The sequence below is a fragment of the Oryctolagus cuniculus genome, chromosome 18, assembly GCF_964237555.1.
Source record: "Oryctolagus cuniculus chromosome 18, mOryCun1.1, whole genome shotgun sequence".
In the NCBI taxonomy this organism is placed as follows: Eukaryota; Metazoa; Chordata; class Mammalia; order Lagomorpha; family Leporidae; genus Oryctolagus; species Oryctolagus cuniculus.
Genome location: NC_091449.1, coordinates 13,209,557 through 13,229,693, shown reverse-complemented (window position 1 = coordinate 13,229,693; position 20,137 = coordinate 13,209,557). Strand labels below are relative to the sequence as shown.

The 20,137-nt window shown below is 55.0% G+C and overlaps 2 protein-coding genes across 4 annotated transcripts in view; one reads left to right on the top strand and one right to left on the bottom strand.

Annotated features, from left to right (window-relative positions):
- Positions 1-20,137, bottom strand: part of LOC138843186 (transforming growth factor beta-1 proprotein-like) — a 33,663-nt gene that overhangs the window by 1,340 nt on the left and 12,186 nt on the right. The window lies entirely within an intron of this gene.
- On the top strand, positions 8,186-16,843 carry LOC103345448 (transforming growth factor beta-1 proprotein). 2 transcript variants are annotated; one of them, XM_017338255.3, is made up of 7 exons: positions 8,186-8,273; positions 8,705-9,045; positions 10,596-10,756; positions 14,239-14,356; positions 15,868-15,945; positions 16,103-16,250; positions 16,630-16,843. In XM_017338255.3, exons 2-6 carry the CDS (start codon positions 8,730-8,732, stop codon positions 16,222-16,224), a joined length of 795 nt encoding a protein of 264 aa, XP_017193744.2. In that variant the 5' UTR covers positions 8,186-8,273; positions 8,705-8,729; the 3' UTR covers positions 16,225-16,250; positions 16,630-16,843. The 2 variants fall into 2 exon arrangements, with proteins under 2 accessions (XP_017193744.2, XP_017193743.2); XM_017338254.3 differs by having other exon boundaries at positions 14,239-14,365.

Genomic DNA, 20,137 nt, shown 5'->3' with positions numbered 1-20,137 from the left:
AAGCAAAGAAACAAACGGCTTAGGAAGAATTTGAGAGAGGCCCAGCAGATGGACATCTCTCCATCCCCAGCACTCACCTTTAAAAATCAAGGTCCACAGGTACTGGGTGCCCTGACCTAACCCCTCCCTGTGTGCTGTCCCTGTAATCCCCCCACTGTCCATCTGACAGGCCTAGCAGCTGACATACAGAAAGGACCTGACTTGCCCTCGGTCACACAGGCGGCCAAGGCTGGGAGGCAAAGCTCAGCCTGGGGCTTTCCCGAGGGCACATGTGGGATAAAGGCGACTGGAATGACTGAGTGATGGTTTCTAAGCTCCTCCTGCCTGTGGTCCCTGGGCTGTGTGCTTGCACAGAGAGCGACCCAGACCCGGGAGATCCTGTCAGGCACCCTCTCTGGCCCAGGGCGCCCTCACTGCACCTGGTCTAAGGAATTCTCCTGTGAGTCTCCACACAATCGCCCTCCTCCAGGGAGCCCTCCTGGCCCTCAGATGAGTTTGGGTGCCTGCTCTGGGCCCACACAGCAATGGGGGCTTCCCCACACTGACCCCAACCCCTCTGCCTTTGCCTCCCCATTCACAGCCTTGGTCCTTCCAGGTCACTGCTGCCCTCCGGGGCTTTGGCAGGAACTGCTAAGTGCAGAGGGAAGTGGACCCAGGAGGGCAGGACCCAGGGCTGTCCTGCTCCCACTGTGTCCCCCACGCCTCCCACACAGGGCGGGGCCCAGGCCAGGAGCCTGAGGGGAGTCCTGGGATGCGTGCATGACTAGGAGGGACCCCTGGGCACTGTGGACTCAGCGAGGGAGAGGAGTGGCCCAGTCCTTTCCTGGGCAGATGCACTGTGCCCGGCTCTGCCTGCTCTCAGGGCCTTTGCACAGGCTGCTCCCTGCCCAGAACACGCGGCCCCTCACTGCTTCCTTCCAGATTTTACTCAGCCCTCCAACATCAGCTCAGAAACGTCCTCCTCCAGGAAGCCCTCCCCGAACCTAGGCTGGGCCAGGCACTCCCTTTGGGCTCCTCATCCCAGCATGGCCACTCTGGGTCATCACTGCACAGCTAACCACCCCCACCCACCCACCACCCAGATGATGATGAGCTCAGTGCAGGCCAGGACCAGGCTGTCCTGGTCAGGCTTGTTGCCCCTGCATCACCTGTCACGGGCAGGGCAGAAAGCAGGTGCTCAGGACATGGGTGAACCACACACCTCATCACACACCTCTGAGTTTATACCAAAATGTGTGGGGCGGGAGGCAGCACGACCCCCAGAGAATCAGGGGGTGGGGCACACCCTGATCTCACTTCTGTCACTTAGCCACTGCTGCACAACTTTGGTGAAAGCAAATGATGACCACTCTGTTGTGTCACCAGGAGTTGTTGCTATATTTCTGAGGATAAAACAAAGGTGACAGGAAGGCCAGCAATGTTGCTAATGGGTCCCACACCAGGGCTGCTCAGCCCTTCCACCTACTCCAGGTGCAGCTTGCAGACCCTGCCTCCCAGGCGCCTACAGGGTGTCTGCAGGCTCCAGTCTCCAACAGCACCCCAGAGAGGAAAAGCCAAGCCTCCATGGGGTGCTGGGCCTGACCCGACTCCCTGAGGCACTGGGGGGTGCTCTCCCTCTTGTGGCCCAAGGCACCTGCACGGCCCACACAGCCAAGACTGGGGTGCCAGCACCTGGGCTGTGCTGAGGGTTCAGTCGGCAGATGTGACAGCCTGGTTCTGAGCTGAAGGCTTAGTCAGGTGTCATTCTGTGCTCCAGTGTTTGATAAAGCCCAGGAAGGCCAGCCATGGGCCTGAGCAGTCCCAGGAGACTCATGTCTACAAATCCAGGAGTCTGGGGCTTGTAGGGGCACAGTGTGCTGCGCTACAGCCCGCGGTGCTGGCATCCCATAGGAGCATCGAGTCCAGGCTGCTCCACTTCTGATCCAGCTCCCTGCTAATGTGCCTGGGAAGGCAGCAGATGATGGTCCTAGTTGGGCCCCTACCACTCACATGGGAGACCTGGATGTATTTCCAGGCTTCTGGTTGCTGCCTGGCCCAGCAAGGCCTTTGTGACTATTTGGGGAGTAAAGCAGAATATGGAGGATCTATCACTCTGCCTTCCAAAAGTTAATGTTTCCTTAAAGAAAAGAAAAAAAAAAAGCAAAAGAAGAGAAACCAGCTGTGTGACCTGCAGACAGTAGGACAGCAACCTCAGGGCTTCAGCAAGAAGCTGAAGTTCAGACTGCAAGAACTGAACACTCGGCCACGTCCTCTCGTTGTGAGGCTCTCACATCGATGGTCCTGTGTGTCTAATGCTGCAGATAGCAAAGATTCTAGGTCAGTGATCTTCTAGGACTCCAGCCTCTGTAGAAGGGCAAATAACTGCCTGGAGACTTCCTCCTCTAGAAATGCTGTCCAAGAACTTTCTGGAAATCTTCACAATCAGTGACATCTAACACAGCAGCCGCTCGGGCAGGTATGCGGCTTAGTTACTATGCCCACATCCCATAGAGGGGTGCCTGGGCTGGATACCTAGCTCTGTCTCCTGACTCCTACTTCCTGCTAATGCAGACCCTGGAAGGTGGAAGGTGTAGCTCAAGTAGTAGGGTCCCTGTCACCTACGAGGGAGACCTGGGTGGAAGTCACACCTCCCTGCTTTGGCCAGTCTTAACCCTGGCCAATGTAGGCAATTTGGGAGTGAACCAGCAGATGGGAACTTTATATATATTGGCCTCTTTGTCTCTCAAATTAATAAACAATAAGTACAAAAAATAACCTCAGGGGCTGGAGTTGTGGGGTAGTGGGTTAAGACATGGCCTGTGACGCAGGCATCGAATCTGAACACTGCTCCAAGCCCTGGCAGCTCCACTTCTGATCCAGCTCCGCGCTAATGGGGCTCAGAAACAGTGGATGATGCCTCTATCTGGTCCCCTGCCCCGAGATGGAAAACTAGATGGAGTTCCATGTTCCTGGCTTTGGCCTGACCAGCCCCTGGTGATGGTGGTCATTTGAGAGTGAACTAGCAGATGGAAGCTAGCTCTCTGTCTCTATCTGTATCTATCCCACTCTTTCTGTAACTCTGGCTTTCAAGTAAATAAATTAATCTAAACACAAAACACTGAAAAAATGAATTACAAAAAGCAGCTGCTACCCACATGACTGCGGAACACTGGAAATATTTAATGTTAATCAATGTCTATCTTAATCAACTGAAATGTGACTGGCAGCCACCATACTGGACAGAACAGTACTGGAGCCTCATCCTGTCCAGAGTTTTCGACTTTCTACAGTCCTGACTTCTTCAGGACCCAGCTCCTAAGACACCAGCCTTCCAAGCATTTGAAAATCCTGGCAGAGTGGGAAGTTCCCCAGAGCCCCAGGAGTCCCCGGTCTGTGCTCCTCCCCCTCCCGGGGCCGTCTATGAGGACCTGCGGCCAGCAGCCTTCCACCCCCACCTGGCCACAGCTCAGGCTCCCTCCTCACCTGGTACAGCTCCACGTGCTGCTCCTGCTGTAACTTGAGCACTTGCAGGTGCAGCTCCACCCGGGACAGCAACACGGGCTCGGGCACTGCTTGCCGGAGCTCTGACGTGTTGAAGAACATACAGACGCTGTGCCGGCTTTCTTTGTATTTTTGGTAGATTTCTAGTTGGGAGGAGCAGACAGAGGAGTCAGGGCTTTGGCAGGGGTAGAAGGAGCAGGGGCACCCCCAGTTTGAGGGCCAGGGCCCAGAGCTGCAGCCCGGGTTGGAGTTGGACTCTGACACTTTTCAGCTGTGTGACCTTGGTGGCATGAGTCCTCTTTGGGTGGGCTTCCTGACCTGCACCATGGGTCCTGACCACTCTGTCTACCTGAGGCCTCCATCTGCCCACCCAGGGAGTGGCCCTGTGGCTCCCTTGTCCCAGGCCCCCAGCTCAGATGCGGATTGCACTGCAAGAGGAAGGGTCATGGGGAGAGCCTGGGGTCAGGAAGAGCCCCTGCTGCCTCTGCGCTGTGTGACCTGGGGCACTCACTCCCCCTGACCCTGAGGCTCTGTCCCTCTGAACCTCAACAGCAGCGTCCAGCTCTGTGCCTTCCACTCAGGGGCTCCTGACTAAGGCGCAGCTCTGTGGGAGGAACTGGGACTTTGGGTTCTGTAGTGACGGCCTTTAGCTCTGCGGGGTCCTCCTCCTCCTCTTGGACGTGGGGCGGCCTCACCCCTACCTGCTGGGTTTTCTCACTTGAGTCTTGCACAGGCGACCCTGCCCCGCTCCCCCCGCTGCGCTCCATTGCTCGTCTGGCCTCTCCCTTCCCTCAGCGAGCAGGGTTCACCGCCCAGCGCCCAGGGCACTGCCCCCTCCCCTTAGCCTCCTCCTAACACACGTTTCCATGCCCGTCCCCTTCCAGAAGCCCCTTCCCTGCACCCACGAGTCTGGTTCCTGGGGTCCCCTGCTCTGAGCCTTCACCTCCGCTGCGAAGCCCGTGCCCTCGCCCCACGCTCCGGGTCTCCACTCCACTCCTGCTAGCCCCCTCTCCCACTGCCGGCCTCGCATCCCTTGGTCGTGCCTCTCATGCAGACCACTGCCTCGGTGTCCCGTGGCAGAAACAGAGGTAGGCGAGCTCTGCTGGCAGAAGGTGGGTGGTCTTGAGTAGGAGAGCTGGAGCAGGGCTGGGAGAGCCCCGGCCCCTGTAGACGGGAAGTCCTAGGACGCGCAGGGTTCCGGAGATGGGCGGGGGTGCGACACAGGTCCACGGCAAAGCCTTCCAGGGAGACAGGGTCTGGGGCTCAGAGGACTGGTCCAAAACGAGGGTCGCTGTGTAGGAGGCAGGCAGGGAGAGAGCCCTAAGCATGTGAGGCGGTGAGAAAGGGGGTGGTCTGGGGTCCCCCGTTCCTACCTCCTCCTGGGCCAGCACCTCGCCAAGTGGTCCCCACTTCTGTAGCTCCACCTGCAGTGGGAAGGTCTCAGAAATTCTTTCCTTTAATCCCAACCAGCTGTCCTTCCTCCCTTTTACAGATGAAGAGATTGGGGTTCAGGGAGCTGAAGCCGTTGTCCAGGGCCCACACAGCAAGGGCCTTGAGGAACCCAGGGCTGTGCGGATCCAGACTGACCCAGGACGCCTGAGAATCAGCACATCACTCCCCCCCACACACATACCTTCTCTCAGCCTCCTTGCCTGGATGCCCCCAGCCCACCTCCTGCCTCTGCTTCCTGCCCTCCATGCATCAGCAAAGAACACAGGCCTGGGTTAGCTCTGCTGGCCTAGGACATGTTGTTCCCTGTCCCCAAGGAAGCACCTCAGTTTCTTCATGTGCAAAATGGGGTAAAAGGAGAGCCGTGGACAGGCAGGAACACTGGGAAGGCTGGAACGTGCTCTCGACAGGGCCTGGGGCACTGGTGAGCTGGCAGTGGGCTCTTAGCAAAGTTATCTCTCCCTCATGTCCTGTTTCCCATCATGGGACTGTGAGTGATGGTGCGCCTTAGGGTTGCTCCAAGGCATGAGTAGGAAATTGCAGGAGTCATGCAGAGCCGCCGGCACACAGCTGTGTGGCTGTTACAGTAATGACTTTTTTTTTTTTTTTGACAGAGTTAGAGAGAGAGAGAAAGGTCTTCCTATTCCGTTGGTTCACCCCCATAAATGGCCGCTACAGCCAGCGCACTGCGCCAATCCAAACCCAGGAACCAGGGGCTTCCTCCTGGTCTCCCATGCCAGTGCAGGGCCGAAGTACTTGGGCCATCCTCCACTGCCTTCCCGGGCCACAGCAGAGAGCTGGCCTGGAAGAGGGGCACCCGGAACACAATCCAGCGCCCAAATGGGACTATAACCCAGGGTGCCGGCGCCGCAGAGGGAGGATTAGCCTAGTGAGCCGCAGCACTGGCCGGTAACGACTTATTATTGGGCAGCGAGATTACGTGGAGCAGGCCTAGGAGACTGGGGTGGGAGGAGGCACATGATCCCGAGCTCAGGGCCTGGGATTTGGGAGAAGCAGCCAAGGCCTCCAAGACCCCCATGTGCTCCCCACACTGGGCCGGAGTAGGGGTCCACCACCATTTTAGATACTTGCATCCCATATTAAGAGTGCCTGTTAGGGCTTGTGCTGTGGTGACCGGGTAAAGCCACCACCTACAGTGCCAGCACCCCATGTGTGTGCTGGTGGGAGTCCCGGATGCTCCACTTTATATTTATATATATATTTAATATTTATATTTATTTTTATATAACTTATATTTATTAATATATATTTATATAATAAATATAAATATATGTATATATATATTTACTCAAAAGGCAGAGTTATAGAGAGACAGAGAGAAGTGAGAGGTCTTCCATTCACTGGTTCACTCCCCAAATTGCCACAATAGCTGGAGCTGGGTCAGGAGCCATGAGCTCTACCGAGTCTCCCACAGGCCATAGCAGAGAGCTGGATGGGAAGTGGAGCAGCCAGGACTCCAACCAGTGTCCAAATGGGATAACAGCACCATATGCAGCAGTTTAACCTGCTGTACCACGGCACTGGAAGATCATGTGGGAGGCCTGGAAGAAGCTTGTGGCTTCAGATCAGTGCAGTTCCAGCTGTTGTAGCCATGTGGGGAGTGAACCAGCAGATGAAAGACCCCTTTCTCTCTCTGCGACTCTGCCTTAGGAAGGAAGGAAGGAAGGAAGGAAGGAAGGAAGGAAGGAAGGAAGGAAGGAAGGAAGGAAGGAAGGGAGGGAGGGAGGGAGGAAGGAAGAGAGGGAGGGAGGGAGGGAGGAAGGAAGGAAGGAAGGAAGGAAGGAAGGAAGGAAGGAAGGAAGGAAGGAAGGAAGGAAGGGAGGAAGGGAGGGAGAGAAGAAAAGAAAGAGAGAAAGCAAGCAAGGCAAGCAAGCAAGCATCTTTAAAAAAAAAAAAAAAGTGTTAGGAACCTCAGAGCCTCACTTTCCTACCCAGCTACTTGCTAGTGCCCTGGGAGGCAGTGGATGCAGCTCAAGAGCTTGGACCCTGTCACCATGCACTAGACCAAGAGGGAGCTCCTGGTCTGGCTTTGCCTGGCCCAGTGCAGCTGCTGTGGCATTTGGGAAGTGAACCACCAGATGGAAGATTCTCTGTGCATCTCTGTCTTTCCCTCATTTGTCTTTCAAATAAATACATACATCATAAAAATAAAAATAAGATGTTAATTCTGATGCAAAAATTGTGGAAACCCGATACACTTGTGATTGCCATAAATTTCATGGAAAACGTGAGAGTAATGCATGTCTCTCTCTCTCGCTCGCTCTCTCTCTCTCTCTCTCTCCACCCCCCCACCTCAGTTTCTGTGAAGAAAACAATAAATAGAAATTATAGACGCTGGGTGGGATGTTAGCATCACTCAGTGGGAAAACTGCCACTCAGGTGGGAGACATGGACCGAGTTCCCAGGACCCAGGCACTGGGGAGTGACCCAGTGAATGAGATCTCTGCCTGCCCCTGCATGGGCGCTCACATGGCGCTGCTGTCGGCCACAGACCTGCTTGTGTCTGCCCTGCTTGTGTCTCTGTTGGCTGCTTCTCTGTCCTCACACTGACCCCCTCAGAGTGAGGCACCCCCAGAGGGAGCAGGGAGGGGGCCTCAGCACCTCCGAGCACCCAGCCTTGGGAGTCACATCTCAGCCCTGCAGCCCTGCAAGTGCAAGACCAGCCTCTCTCAAGGGGAGGCCTCAGGATCCAGCTCCTGAAAAGAGAGGTCCCAAGACTCTGTGGGTGCATTTTCTTGATTTTTTATAGATTTATTTATTTATTTAAAGTGCACAATGCCAGAGACAGGGAGTTCTTCCATCCCCTCGTTCACTCCCTACATGGCCCCAGCAGAAGGGCCTGGGCCAGGCTGAAGCCAGGAGAGGGAACCTCCCTCCTGGTCTCCCATGAGAGTGGCAGGAACCCTAGCTGGAGCCATGATCTTCTGCCATCTCCAGTGCACCAGCAGGATGCTGGATGGGAAGCAGAGCAGATGGGGCTCCTACTGGCACTGTGATGTGGGGTGCGGGAGTCTCTAGTGGATCCCTGGACAGCAGGGTCGGGCTCTGGCAGAGTGACATCCCCTTGGGGACACCCCTGGCTAGGAGCTACTTCAGGCAGGGCCTGGGCCCAGAGCAGAGGAAGGAGACTTGAAGGAACAACCCAAGGCCACAGTCAGAAAGCTGCCCCTGCCCATGATGCCACCACTGGGGGAGGAGCGGGAGGAGGAGCTGGGGGAGGGACAACTGGTTGGGATAAAAGGAAAGAATTTCTAAGGGTTTTCCAATGCGACTGGGAGCTACATGCACAGCGACCACTTCGAACAACGCTAGCCCAGGAGGAGGTAAGACTCGGGGATCCCAGGACATCACACTCACCACTCCAGAGGCTTCTGCCTCCCTGCCTGCCTCCTACACAGCACGTGGTGCCAGACCAGCCCTCTGAGCCCCAGACACTGTCTCCCAGGAAGGCTTTGCTCAGACCTCACTCCCACCCCCGCCCATCTCCCAAACCTCGTGCGTCCTAGGACCTTCCCTCCTCCAGGGAACGAGTTGCCCACCCCTGCCCAGCTCCCCTATTCAGGACCACCCAGCTTCTGGTACCAGAGCTCGCCCATCTGTTTTTTCCGTGGGACACTGAGACAACTCCGACCACAGTCTTGCCTCCACCCCTGTTTCTGCCTTCCTGAAGGCCTCAGCTGCCCCCTGAGACCCTCAGCCCCTGCCTGGTCGAGGCCTCCCCATCCCACCCTAGCCCTGTTGGTGTTCTCCGCAGTGCTGCCGTGGTTTCTGCCTCCACCATGCTGCCCTGCGGGATGCAACTGCTGCTGCCTCTGCTGTGGCTCCTGGTGTTGTCATCCGCCCGCCCAGCCGCAGGAATGCCCAGCCGCAACACCACCGAGGTGGAGCTGCTCAGACAACAGCACATCAAGGCCGTTCACTCCACGATCCAGAGCCCCCCGAGCGAGGAGGAAGTGCCCGAAGACGTGCTCACCCTGAACAGCAGAACCCATGACCAGGGGTCTGGAGAGAGCAATAAGCAAGAGCCCAAACCCAAGTTAAACTTCTCTGCAGGCAAGGAGCTCACCGGCGTGCCAATGCTGGAGAGCGACCACGGTGAGCACTGAGAGGCAGGGACCCGGGAGGGGGCCCCCAGGGGACGCCAGAGGGCAGGGGTCAGGGAGGAAATCACCCGCAGAGGACACAGCGGGAGGAAGGGGACCCCTGGGTGCACAGGAAACGTGGGGGAGGGCGTGTCCTAAAGACGGGGGCGCTGAGCTCCCCGACCCTCAGGGACTGGTCCTGGAACAGTGCGCCAAGTGCACGGGACCCGCGGGGTCGAGGGAGGTCCCAGGGGACACAGGCAATGGGGTAGAAGCCGTTCCCTCCGCAGGGCACGTGGAATGCAGGGGTCACGTGGTGGGAGCTGCAGAGAGGGGTGATCTGCGGGGAGAGGCTGAGCCCCTAGTCTGTGGGCAAGGGAGTTGGTGAGAAAGCTGGGCAGAGTTTGGGGGTCACGAAACAGAAAGACAGAAGAGGCAAAAGTAAGGTGAGGCGAACCGCCGCAAAGTGCCAGGAGCGTGGACCTGCTTCCAGGGTTCACGGGACACGTGGGACTGCAGGGGTCATGGTGAGAGAGGCGGTGGTCTGCGTGATGAGTGCAGGCAGAGGCCGGCGGTGGGAGGAGACTAGCGGGAGGTGCAGAGAGCACAAGGTGCCTGAAGTCAGAGCGGGGAATCCCAATAACCTGAACTACTAGTCCGGGGCTGAGGCTTCCTGAATGGGATGAGCGTGGGAAAGGGGATGAGCGTGGGATGGGGTGGGGTGGGCTGGGGGAGATGGAGAGCCCTGAACACTGATCCGCTCACCCTGGTACAGGAGGAGCCGGACGACGTGGGTTGCACTGGAGGGAGGGCTGGGCGGGTTGGCTGCGTGAAGTCCAGGTGAGAAAAGCGAGCAGGTAGGGTTGAGGCCACCCCATGTGGATGCCACGCGTCGTCAGGAGCTCGTGCTCCCCGAAGTGGGAAGGAGGACCCCGCAGGACGGAAGGCCAGCACTGTGCACCTCAAAGCGGCAGTGCCCCCCACGGAGCTACACCTTCACGTTCGCCTGTGGTGTAGACGGTTCTTTCACTGTGAGCCTCCTCTGAAGCTCTGTCTGCTTCTCCCCCAGATGCGTGTGTCTCTGCGCCCTCCCCTCCAGGGTTCCCTAGGGCCGCAGTCAGGAGCCCCTGAGTGGAAGGCACAGAGCTGGACGCTGCTGTTGAGGTTCAGAGGGACAGAGCCTCAGGGTCAGGGGGAGTGAGTGCCCCAGGTCACACAGCGCAGAGGCAGCAGGGGCTCTTCCTGACCCCAGGCTCTCCCCATGACCCCTCCTCCTGCAGTGCAATCCACATCTGAGCTGGGGGCCTGGGACAAGGGAGCCACACGGCCACTCCCTGGGGGGGCAGATGGAGGCCTCAGGTAGACAGAGTGGTCAGGACCCATGGTGCAGGGCAGGGAGCCCACCCAAAGGGACCCTGGGCCCCAAGGTCACACAGCTGAGAAGTGTCAGAGTCCAACTCCAACCTGGGCTGTAGCTCTGGGCCCTGTCCCTCAGACTGGGGGTGCCCCTGCTCCTTCTATCCCTGCCAGACCCTGACTCTTCTCTCTGCTCCTCCCAACTAGAAAGCTATCAAAAATTCAACGTAAGCCGGCACAGCGTCTATATGCTCTTCAACATGTCAGAGCTCCGGGAAGTAATGCCAGAGCCATGGTTGCTGTCTGGGGCAGAGCTGCACCTGCAAGTGCTCAAGTTACAGCAGGAGCAGCACGTGGAGCTGTACCAGGTGAGGAGGGAGCCTGAGCTGTGGCCAGGTGGGGGTGGAAGGCTGCTGGCCGCAGGTCCTCATAGATGGCCCCGGGAGGGGGAGGAGCACAGACCGGGGACTCCTGGGGCTCTGGGGAACTTCGCACTCTGCCAGGGTTTTCAAATGCTTGGAAGGCTGGTGTCTTGGCAGTTGGGTCCCTGAAGTCAGGACTGTAGAAAGTTGGAATCTCTGGACAGGATGAGGCTGCAGTCGTTGACACCAGTTGTTCTGTCCAGTGTGGTGGCCCCCATTGCGTTTAAATTGACTAAAACTGAAATTGATTAATCTTACATATTTCCAGTGCACCACTAGCTGCTATTTCCTAATTCATTTTTTTGACATTTTTTTAAGATTATCCACTTGAAAGCAGACTTACAGAAAGAGGGGAGAGATACAGATAGAGACAAAGATAGAGATCTTCCATCTGCTGGTTCACGCCCCAGATGGGCACAACCAACCAGGGTGGACTTGGCCCAACCCAAAGCAGGGAACTCCAACTGGCTTCCTCCAGGGGAGTCAGGGACACAGGGACTTCTGTCATCTTCCACTGCTTCCCTATGCACATTAGCAGGAGGCTGAATCAGAAGTGGAGCAGGGGCCAGCACTTTGGTGGAGCGGGTAAAGCCGCCGCCTGCAGTGCCAGCATCCCATATAGGCACCGGTTCCAGTCCTGGCTTCTCCACTTCTGATCCAGCTCTCTGCTATGGCCTAGAAAAGCAGTAAAAGATGGCCCAAGTCCTTGGGCCCCTATATCCATGTGGGAAACCCGGAAGAAACTCCTAGCTCTTGGCCCTGCTCCGGCCATTGCGGCCACTTAGGGAGTGAACCAGCAGATGAAAGACCTCTCTTTCTCTTTCTCTCTATTAAATAAATAAATCTTTTAAAAATAATTAAAAAAAAAAAAAGGAAGTGTAGCAACCAGGGCTTCAACCACTCCTCAGTGGGTTACCAGCATTTCAGGCTGTGGCTTAACCAGCTGCACCACAACTCCAGCCCCTTAGAGTCCTTTTTCATTTATTATTTATTTATATATAAAGACACAGGTGTGTGTATATATATGTTTATATATATATATATATATATATATAGAGAGAGAGAGAGAGAGAGAGAGAGAGAGAGAGATCCTGTCTGCTGGCTCACTCCCCAGATGCCTACAATGTCCACAGCTGGGCCAGGCCAAAGAGGGAGCTGAGAACTCCGCCCAGGTCTCCCATGTGGGTGACAGGGACCCAACTACGTGAGCCATCAGCTTCCACCTCCCGGGTCTGCATTAGCAGGAAGCGGGAGTCAGGAGCAGAGCCAGGTAGCCAACCCAGGCACCTTACTCTCTAAGCTAAATAACTGTCCCAGCAGCTGCTATCCGTACATCACTGACTTTTTTTTTAAGGGAAAGGGTTTATTGGAGGAAACCCAACAGACCGGAGGGAAGGGGTGAAGAGGGAAAAGAGGAAGAAGAGCATAAGAAGAGAGATCAAAAGAGAGAGCGAGCGAGAGACAGAGATCAAGAGACAGAGAGATCAGAGACGGAGAGAAAAAGAGAAAGACACGTGTTCAGGAACAAGTACTCTTAAAACACTGCCGGGGTGGGCAGGGAAGTAGGAGCAGTGAATCCCATTAGGATGGGAGGTGAAGCTGACATCAGTGGTTGGAACATGGGGTCTCCTGGCTTCCAGCTACGGCAGCAGGGCCTAGAGCCTAGGATGGTGTCCATCATGTAGATCGCGCCATAGATAAGACTGTGCTATTTTACTAACATTCTCCCCTTTTGTTTTTTTATAAAGCAAGAGTTGTATGGGATTACATTAGCCTCAAAAGTCCAGGAAGGGTAGAGGGATGATGATGTCTTTAGAGCTACTTCCTGCTGCCATGGGGTGACAAGCAACTCTGCTGGCATGGGACGATGTCTCAAGCCGCTGTCTCCTGGGTGGGGAGCCGAGCATACATTTGGTTGACTGCCTGGTGGATGAAGGCCTTGGTTCATTCCATTATCACCTCCTGTAAACACAGAATTTGGAAGGCCAGTGTGTGGATGGAGATCACAAAGCGTTTGGAGGCCTGGAAGGAGATGTGGGGGTGTGTTTTGTGACTGGCAAAAATCCAGGGTCCCAAGGCAGCTCGGAGATCCCTGAAGGGAGAGCAGAGTCACTGGGGGAGCCTGGATCCGAGTCACAGCACCAATGTAAGGCCACCACAAAACACACCAAACTCCAGAGTAAGGGAAAGGGTTTATTGGGGGAAACCTGACAGACCAGAAGGAAGGGCCGAAGAGGACAAGAGGGAGAAGAGTGTAAGAGAGAGATCAAGACAGAGAGCAAGAGAGAGATCAAAAGACAGAGACAGAGACAGAAGGAGAGAGAGAGAGAGAGCACATCACTGATTGTGCAGACTTCCAGAAAGTTCTTTGGACAGCACTGCTCTACAAGGTGGACTGTCCAGGCAGTTCTTGGCACTTCTGGAAGGGCTGCAGTCCTAGAGATCCGTGACCTGGAGTCCTCGTCTTCTGGATGTTAGACTCACAGGACCACAGACGTTAGAGCCTCCCAATGAGAGAACTGAGCAAGGGTTCCTTCTTGGAATCTGAAGACCTCAGCTTCTTGCTGAACCCCTGGGGGTGCTGTCCAGCCCCAGGAGGTTGTTTCCCACCAGGCCACAGGCCACAGGCCACAGGCCTGGTTTTCTTTTGCTAAATGATTTTCCTAAAAGAGATGTATTCACTCGAAAGGCAGAGTGATAGATCGTCCATGCGCTGGTTAATTCTCCAAATGGACATAATGGCCAGGCAGGGTCAGGTGGAAGCCAGGAGCTTGCACTGCATCAGGTCTCCCATGTGAATGGCACGGGCGCAACCAGGACCTCCCTCTGCTGCCTTCCAAGGGGCATTAGTAGGGAGCTGGATCAGAAGTGGAGCAGGACTCAAACTGATGCCAATATAGGATGTGGCATCACAGGCTGTGGCGTAGTGCACTTGCTTCCATGCTGGCCCCAGACGTCTGGATTTGTAGACATGATCTCCTGGGACTGCTCAGGCCCATAGCTGGCCTTCCTGGGCTTTATCAAACACTGGAGCACAGAACGACTTCTACTTAAGCCTTCAGCTCAGAACCAGGCTGTCACATCTGCCGACTGAACGCTCAGCACAGCCCAGGTGCTGGCACCACAGGCTTGGCCTTGCGGGCTGTGCAGGTGGGGAGGGGCCCAGCCTCTGGTCAGACCTCAGGCCTCCAAGGGGAATAGCACCCCTCCCCCAAACCCTCAGGGAATCACACTGGGACAGGCAGCCTCTAGGAGCCTTGGCCACTCCTCTCCAGGGTGCTGTTAGAGGTGGAGCCCACAGGTCCCAGTGGGTGTCTAAGGGGCCAGGTCTGGAAGCCACCTGGGGAGCAGGGGTGGCAGTGTGGTCCTTGTGTGGGAGGCGCTGGCAGCATCTCCAGCTTCTCTCTCCCGTGTGCTTTGTCCTCCAGAAAGACAGCAATGATTCCTGGCGCTACCTCAGCAACCGGCTGCTGGCCCCAAGCAACACAGCAGAGTGGTTGTCCTTCGATGTCACTGGAGTTGTGCAGCAGTGGCTGAGCCACGGAGGTGAAGATGGTGGGTCTGCCCCACCCCGGCTTCTCCTGGGTCTGCCCCCACCCCCTGTTGCTGTCAGAGGCACTCAGAGCTGGGAGATGAGTGAGGGATCTGCTCGTGGTTCACCCATGTCCTGAGCACCTGCCTTCTGCCCTGCCTGTGACAGCTGATGCAGGGGACAACAAGCCTGACCAGGACAGCCCGGTCCTTGCCTGCACTGAGCTCATCATCATCTGGGTGGGTGGTGGGTGGGGGTGGTTAGCTGTGCAGTGATGACCCAGAGTGGCCATGCTGGGATGAGGAGCCCAAAGGGAGTGCCTGGCCCAGCCTAGGTTCGGGGAGGGCTTCCTGGAGGAGGACGTTTCTGAGCTGATGTTGGAGGGCTGAGTAAAATCTGGAAGGAAGCAGTGAGGGGCCGCGTGTTCTGGGCAGGGAGCAGCCTGTGCAAAGGCCCTGAGAGCAGGCAGAGCGGGGCACAGTGCATCTGCCCAGGAAAGGACTGGGCCACTCCTCTCCCTCGCTGAGTCCACAGTGCCCAGGGGTCCCTCCTAGTCATGCACGCATCCCAGGACTCCCCTCAGGCTCCTGTCCTGGGCCCCGCCCTGTGTGGGAGGCGTGGGGGACACAGTGGGGAGCAGGACAGCCCTGGGTCCTGCCCTCCTGGGTCCACTTCCCTCTGCACTTAGCAGTTCCTGCCAAAGCCCCGGAGGGCAGCAGTGACCTGGAAGGACCAAGGCTGTGAATGGGGAAGCAAAGGCAGAGGGGTTGGGGTAAGGGTGGGGAAGCCCCCATTGCTGTGTGGGCCCAGAGCAGGCACCCAAACTCATCTGGGGGCCAGGAGGGCTCCCTGGAGGAGGGCGATTGTGTGGAGACTCACAGGAGAATTCGTTAGACCAGGTGCAGCGAGGGCGCCCTGGGCCAGAGAGGGCGCCTGACAGGATCTCCAGTGTCTGTGTCGCTCTCTGTCCAAGCACACAGCCCAGGGCCCACAGGCAGGAGGAGCTTAGAAACCATCACTCACTCATTCCAGTAGCCTTTATCCCACATCTGCCCTCGGGAAAGCCCCAAGCTTAGCTTTGCCTCCCAGCCTTGACCCCCTGTGTGACCGAGGACAGGTCACGCCCATTTAGTGTGTCAGCTGCTAGGCCTGTGGGCTATGCCCAGCTGGGAACAAGAAAAATAAGGATTTCTATCTGGATGCATCCTGCTTTGTACTGAGAGCAATGAGAGAAATAAATAGCCAAACTCCAATGTCAGAGGTCACATGCTATGGAGAAAACAAGGCGATGTAATGGTCCAGGAGGGTGTGCATCCCGGAGGGCCTCCTGAGGAGGTGACATGTGAGCTGAGACCTAAGAGGAAGCTGCAGGCAAGGCAAAGCACTGAGCACCATGGTGGGGGGGGGCGGGGGGAGGGCTGTCCCAGGCAGGAGGAGCCCCTGGAGTTTGCTCCTTCCTTCCCCTTCCTCCAGGGTCTGGCTGAGCCTCCCACTCAGACTGCCTTCCCTCTCCCCACTCCCACAGAGGAAATAGAGGGCTTCCGCCTCAGCGCCCGGAGGTCCAGTGACAACACAGATGATGTCCTCCATGTGAAAATCAATGGTGAGTCCCCACCTGGCCCAGCCCAGCCCAGGTTGTCATCAGTGTGTGTGCCTGATTGTGCTCGTGTGTGTGTGTGTGTGCTCGTGTGTGTACCCCCCAGCCCCATAAACCATCCTGTGCCACTGATCCATCCGCCTGAGAGTCTTCCACCAAACAGGGATCAGTTCCAGTGGCCAGGGTGACAATGCCAACGTTCAGAAATCCTACCGGCCCTATCTGCTCCTCATCGTCAACCCACTGGACCGCATTGTGCCCCCAGACCCCTCGGAGCTGATCTGATACTTGGACAGCAACTTCTGCTTCAGGTGAACACAGTGGCCCTTGACTGCAGCCCTATGGACCAACTTCCTCTTTTCCAAAAACGTGCAGCTACAAAATTCAGACCTGGGAGCCCGATCCAGGGGACATCCCCCCACACACACGTACCAGGGAATCCAGAAAGTTAACTGAAAACTGGAATTAACAGCCCGAGTGTATTCTGGCGCAAATGGTTTCTGATATCTATGCATAGTTTTTTTAGAATATGAATTTTCTGTGTAGTATGAAAACAAGTTTGTACCCAGAAATTACTTGACCCTAAACAAATCATACAGAAACAGGTACTCGAGCAGGTAAACCCGCTGCCTGCGATGCCAGCACCCCACACGCACCCTCTGACTACTGACCGCTCTACTTCTTCTCCAGCTCCCTGCTGATGGGCTAGGGAAGCAGCAGCAGATGGCCCAAGGGAGACCCGGAGGAAGCTCCTGGCTCAGGCTTTGCCCAGCTCTGACCATTGCTGTCATTTGGCCTGTGAACCAGTGAATAGAAGACCTTTCTCTGTTTGTCTCTCCCTCTCTTATCTATGTAACCCTTTCAAATAAAATAAAACTTTAAATAAATGAATAAGCAAATACTATTATATATAGTTATAAATACATAGATATATAAATGTGTATATATAGTATATAAATATATCAATCATTTTAAGTATACATAGGTAATACAACTAAAATGTGTATTATATAAATGGATGCTATCTTATAGCTAACATAAATATATAAATTGATATTTCTATTGACACATATACATTATATAAACATATTAAGCCTACATACTTATGTATCATGACATACATGTTATATAGCTATTATTTACAATAGATATTATAAATATATTATGAACATATAACTATACATATACATAGATACATATAATAGATACATTAGAAATAGACATACACGACTTACATATAGACACTACATCACACACATGTGGAAACACTATACACATACTACATACACAGATGTTACATAGAAACAAACACACACTACATACACAATACTACATACACATGTTACATAGAAACATACATGCTACACACACGTTATATAGAAACACACACATACAACGTACACAGATGTTATACAGAAACATACACACATACTACATACACACACGTTACATAGAAACATACGCACATACTGCACACACATGCTATATAGAAACATACGCACATACTACACACATGTTATATAGAAACACAGACACATACCACACACGTTACATAAACACACGCGCACACTACATACACATGTTACATAGAAACATACACATACTACATACACGCGTTACACAGAAACATACTACACACACGTTACATAGAAACACATGCACACACTACACACATGTTACATAGAACACACGCACACACTGCACACACATGTTACCCGTGAGCGGGTGTCTCACACGGAGAAGCGCGGCTCCGGGAACTCTAGGAGGAGCCCAGGAGAGGCACCGCCCCTCTCAAGGCCTAGCCCGCGGCCGGCTCTTTCTCCGTCCAAACGTCCCAGCAGAGGACGGAGGAGCCCGCCGGGGACGCCTGGACGCCGACGGGACCCCGCAGAGCCCCTCTCGCGGCTCTGGCCGGGCTCCGCAGCCCCCGCTCCCCCAGCCCAGCCCGCGCGGGCGCCCCGGGCTCTGGAACCTTCCGCGGGGCAGGAAGTGGGCGGGCACAGGGTCACGTGGGCGGCGGCGCCTGCGCAGAGCGCCCGCACCCCAGCGTCGCCAAGCGAAGCTCTGGGAGGCCTGCGGGGAGCTCCAGGACTCCCGGGTGTCGGAGGTTGGCTTGGGCCAGACTGGGAGCGTCTGTGCCAGCGTCCGCACCCGGAACCCGGCGTTCAGCTCAGAGCTGCTGTCGGCCTGTGTGTCGTGAGCCTGCGTGGGCTGAGGTTTTCACGCTCGCTCAGCTTCCCACGGGCTCCGCGGGTCTGCTGACCCTGTCTCCGACGCCCGAGGGCCCCGGGAGGCCTCTGCGCGTGCCCTGGGGCTGCCAGACTGAGGGAAGGGGCCTTGCAAGCAAGGACGAAGTGGAGTGAATCACGGGCCCCGGAGGCCACAGGCCTGTCCACGTCCTGGACGGGTGCCGGGAGCACTTCCGGGTCAGCTGGGGCGGTGTCACGGCGGCCGCTGCTGAGGGTCTCCCGCCAGCTGTCCGCGCCTGGCTGCTGCTGCCCAGGGACCCCGTGGAGGACCCCGGACGTGGAGAGGGGTCACGGACGGTCCAGGGCTCAGGCCGTCAGAGCCGTGGCCGCCCCGCCCTGGACAGGAAAACCGTCTAAAGAAATGTCCGTCTGTGGAGAATTCCACAGGAATCTAAAAAAGAGTCACGGATCACCGCTTACCTGAAAAGGAGATAAACTGTGGAAACACAGCAAAACATTGAGTTAAGAAGTTACCACGAGCCACAAAATAAAAGTAAAGTGGAGTTGTAAGTCAGGAGCTGAGGCAATGCCTAATGGCTGTTAGGGAGACACTCCTAATCATACCAAGAGACATCTCTGGTCAGTCAGATAACAGTGTGCTATGGACAATGCCCCCCAACCCGCGCTGACTGGACAGTTCCAACATAAGTAAGGCGGGAGCAGTATTGACTGGACTGTTCAACTATAAGCAAGGAGGAACTAGCACTGATTGGACAAGTTGGAGGATGGCAAGCTGGAGGACTGCCCGAAATGAGGATAAAAAGGGAGCCCTTGCTCCACTCTCCATCCTCTCGGGGATCATGACCCGGTGTGTGTGAACCTCTGGATCTCCACACATGCGCAGCTGAACCGGCAACCTGCTACTCTGCACGGAGCAGGAGTGGCACAACCGACCTGCAGAGCTGTCCCTGAGCTGTAATACCCCACTGTCTGTGTGTGGCCCAGTGCGAGCCAACCTCTGGATCTCCTCGCACTTGGAGCTGAAGCGCCAGCTCGCTAGCCCCCTTGCTAAGCGACACAAAGTGACTACGGAATCAAAACTCCAACTGAGATGCCGCCTCACCGCCTGGCCTGGAGTCCTTATCCGCCTGCTGCCAGACCTGACCGCAGAGCCGGACCAGGCCTCTCAGCAGGGGACCTCTCCAACTTCTCGCCTGGCCGTCCGCCTGGGAACTTTGAGCCTACTGCCCAGAGTGACAGCCTTTCCATGACTTCCTGCCTGTAAGGGGCTGATCTGAGATCCGTCTCTGCCAAGACATGGAGCTCAGGACCTTGAACACTGACAATCTTTTTCGTGTCCGTGATACGAGCCTTGAAAACGTAGCTTTTACAAACAGTGTTAGTCATGTGTAATATAACTATGCTTTGACCCTATGCAAGGTATCTGTAAATGATGCTGGAGACCTTGATGTACATATACTATTATAATTAGATAGCCCTCAAAATTACTTTAACACTGTATACTGTGATCTATGGATTAATGAATAAGTTCAAGTAGTAGTATTGATATTGATATTAATGGTGTTGATTCCAGTAGCCCACTAGTCATTAAAGGAAAGAGTGTTACTCTGATAGTTAATTATTATAGTAAGTTAAGTAGATGATAAGTAGTTATGTTAAGCTAAGTGATTAAGTGTGTTAACTATAAGCTGTGGTGATATTGACATTTTGGTAGTGATATTAATGATATTGATAAGTGTGTTAAGTAATTATGTTAAGCTAGGTGATTAAGCTAAGTAGTTACGTTAAGCTAAGTAGCTAAATTAAGTCATGATTAAGTAGTGGTGTTAAGTTTCTTGATGTGTATTCAATAGTATAGATTGATAAGTATATTGATACTGATAAACGTATTGACCTCAATGAGCATGTTGATGAGTAGTGTGATAAAAAAATCCCTGGTGTATAAGCAATAAAGTCTCTCATTGGAAAGACAGCCTTGTGTCCTGCTG

What these genes read in the sequence shown, in the direction of transcription:
- LOC103345448 (XM_017338254.3), top strand. Translation starts at nt 8,730, where the DNA reads ATGCTGCCCTGCGGGATGCAACTGCTGCTGCCTCTGCTGTGGCTCCTG. An exon ending in AATGCTGGAGAGCGACCACG is followed by an intron (nt 9,046 to 10,595) that starts GTGAGCACTGAG and finishes CCTCCCAACTAG; the next exon opens with AAAGCTATCAAAAATTCAAC. An exon ending in GAGCCACGGAGGTGAAGATG is followed by an intron (nt 14,366 to 15,867) that starts GTGGGTCTGCCC and finishes CCACTCCCACAG; the next exon opens with AGGAAATAGAGGGCTTCCGC.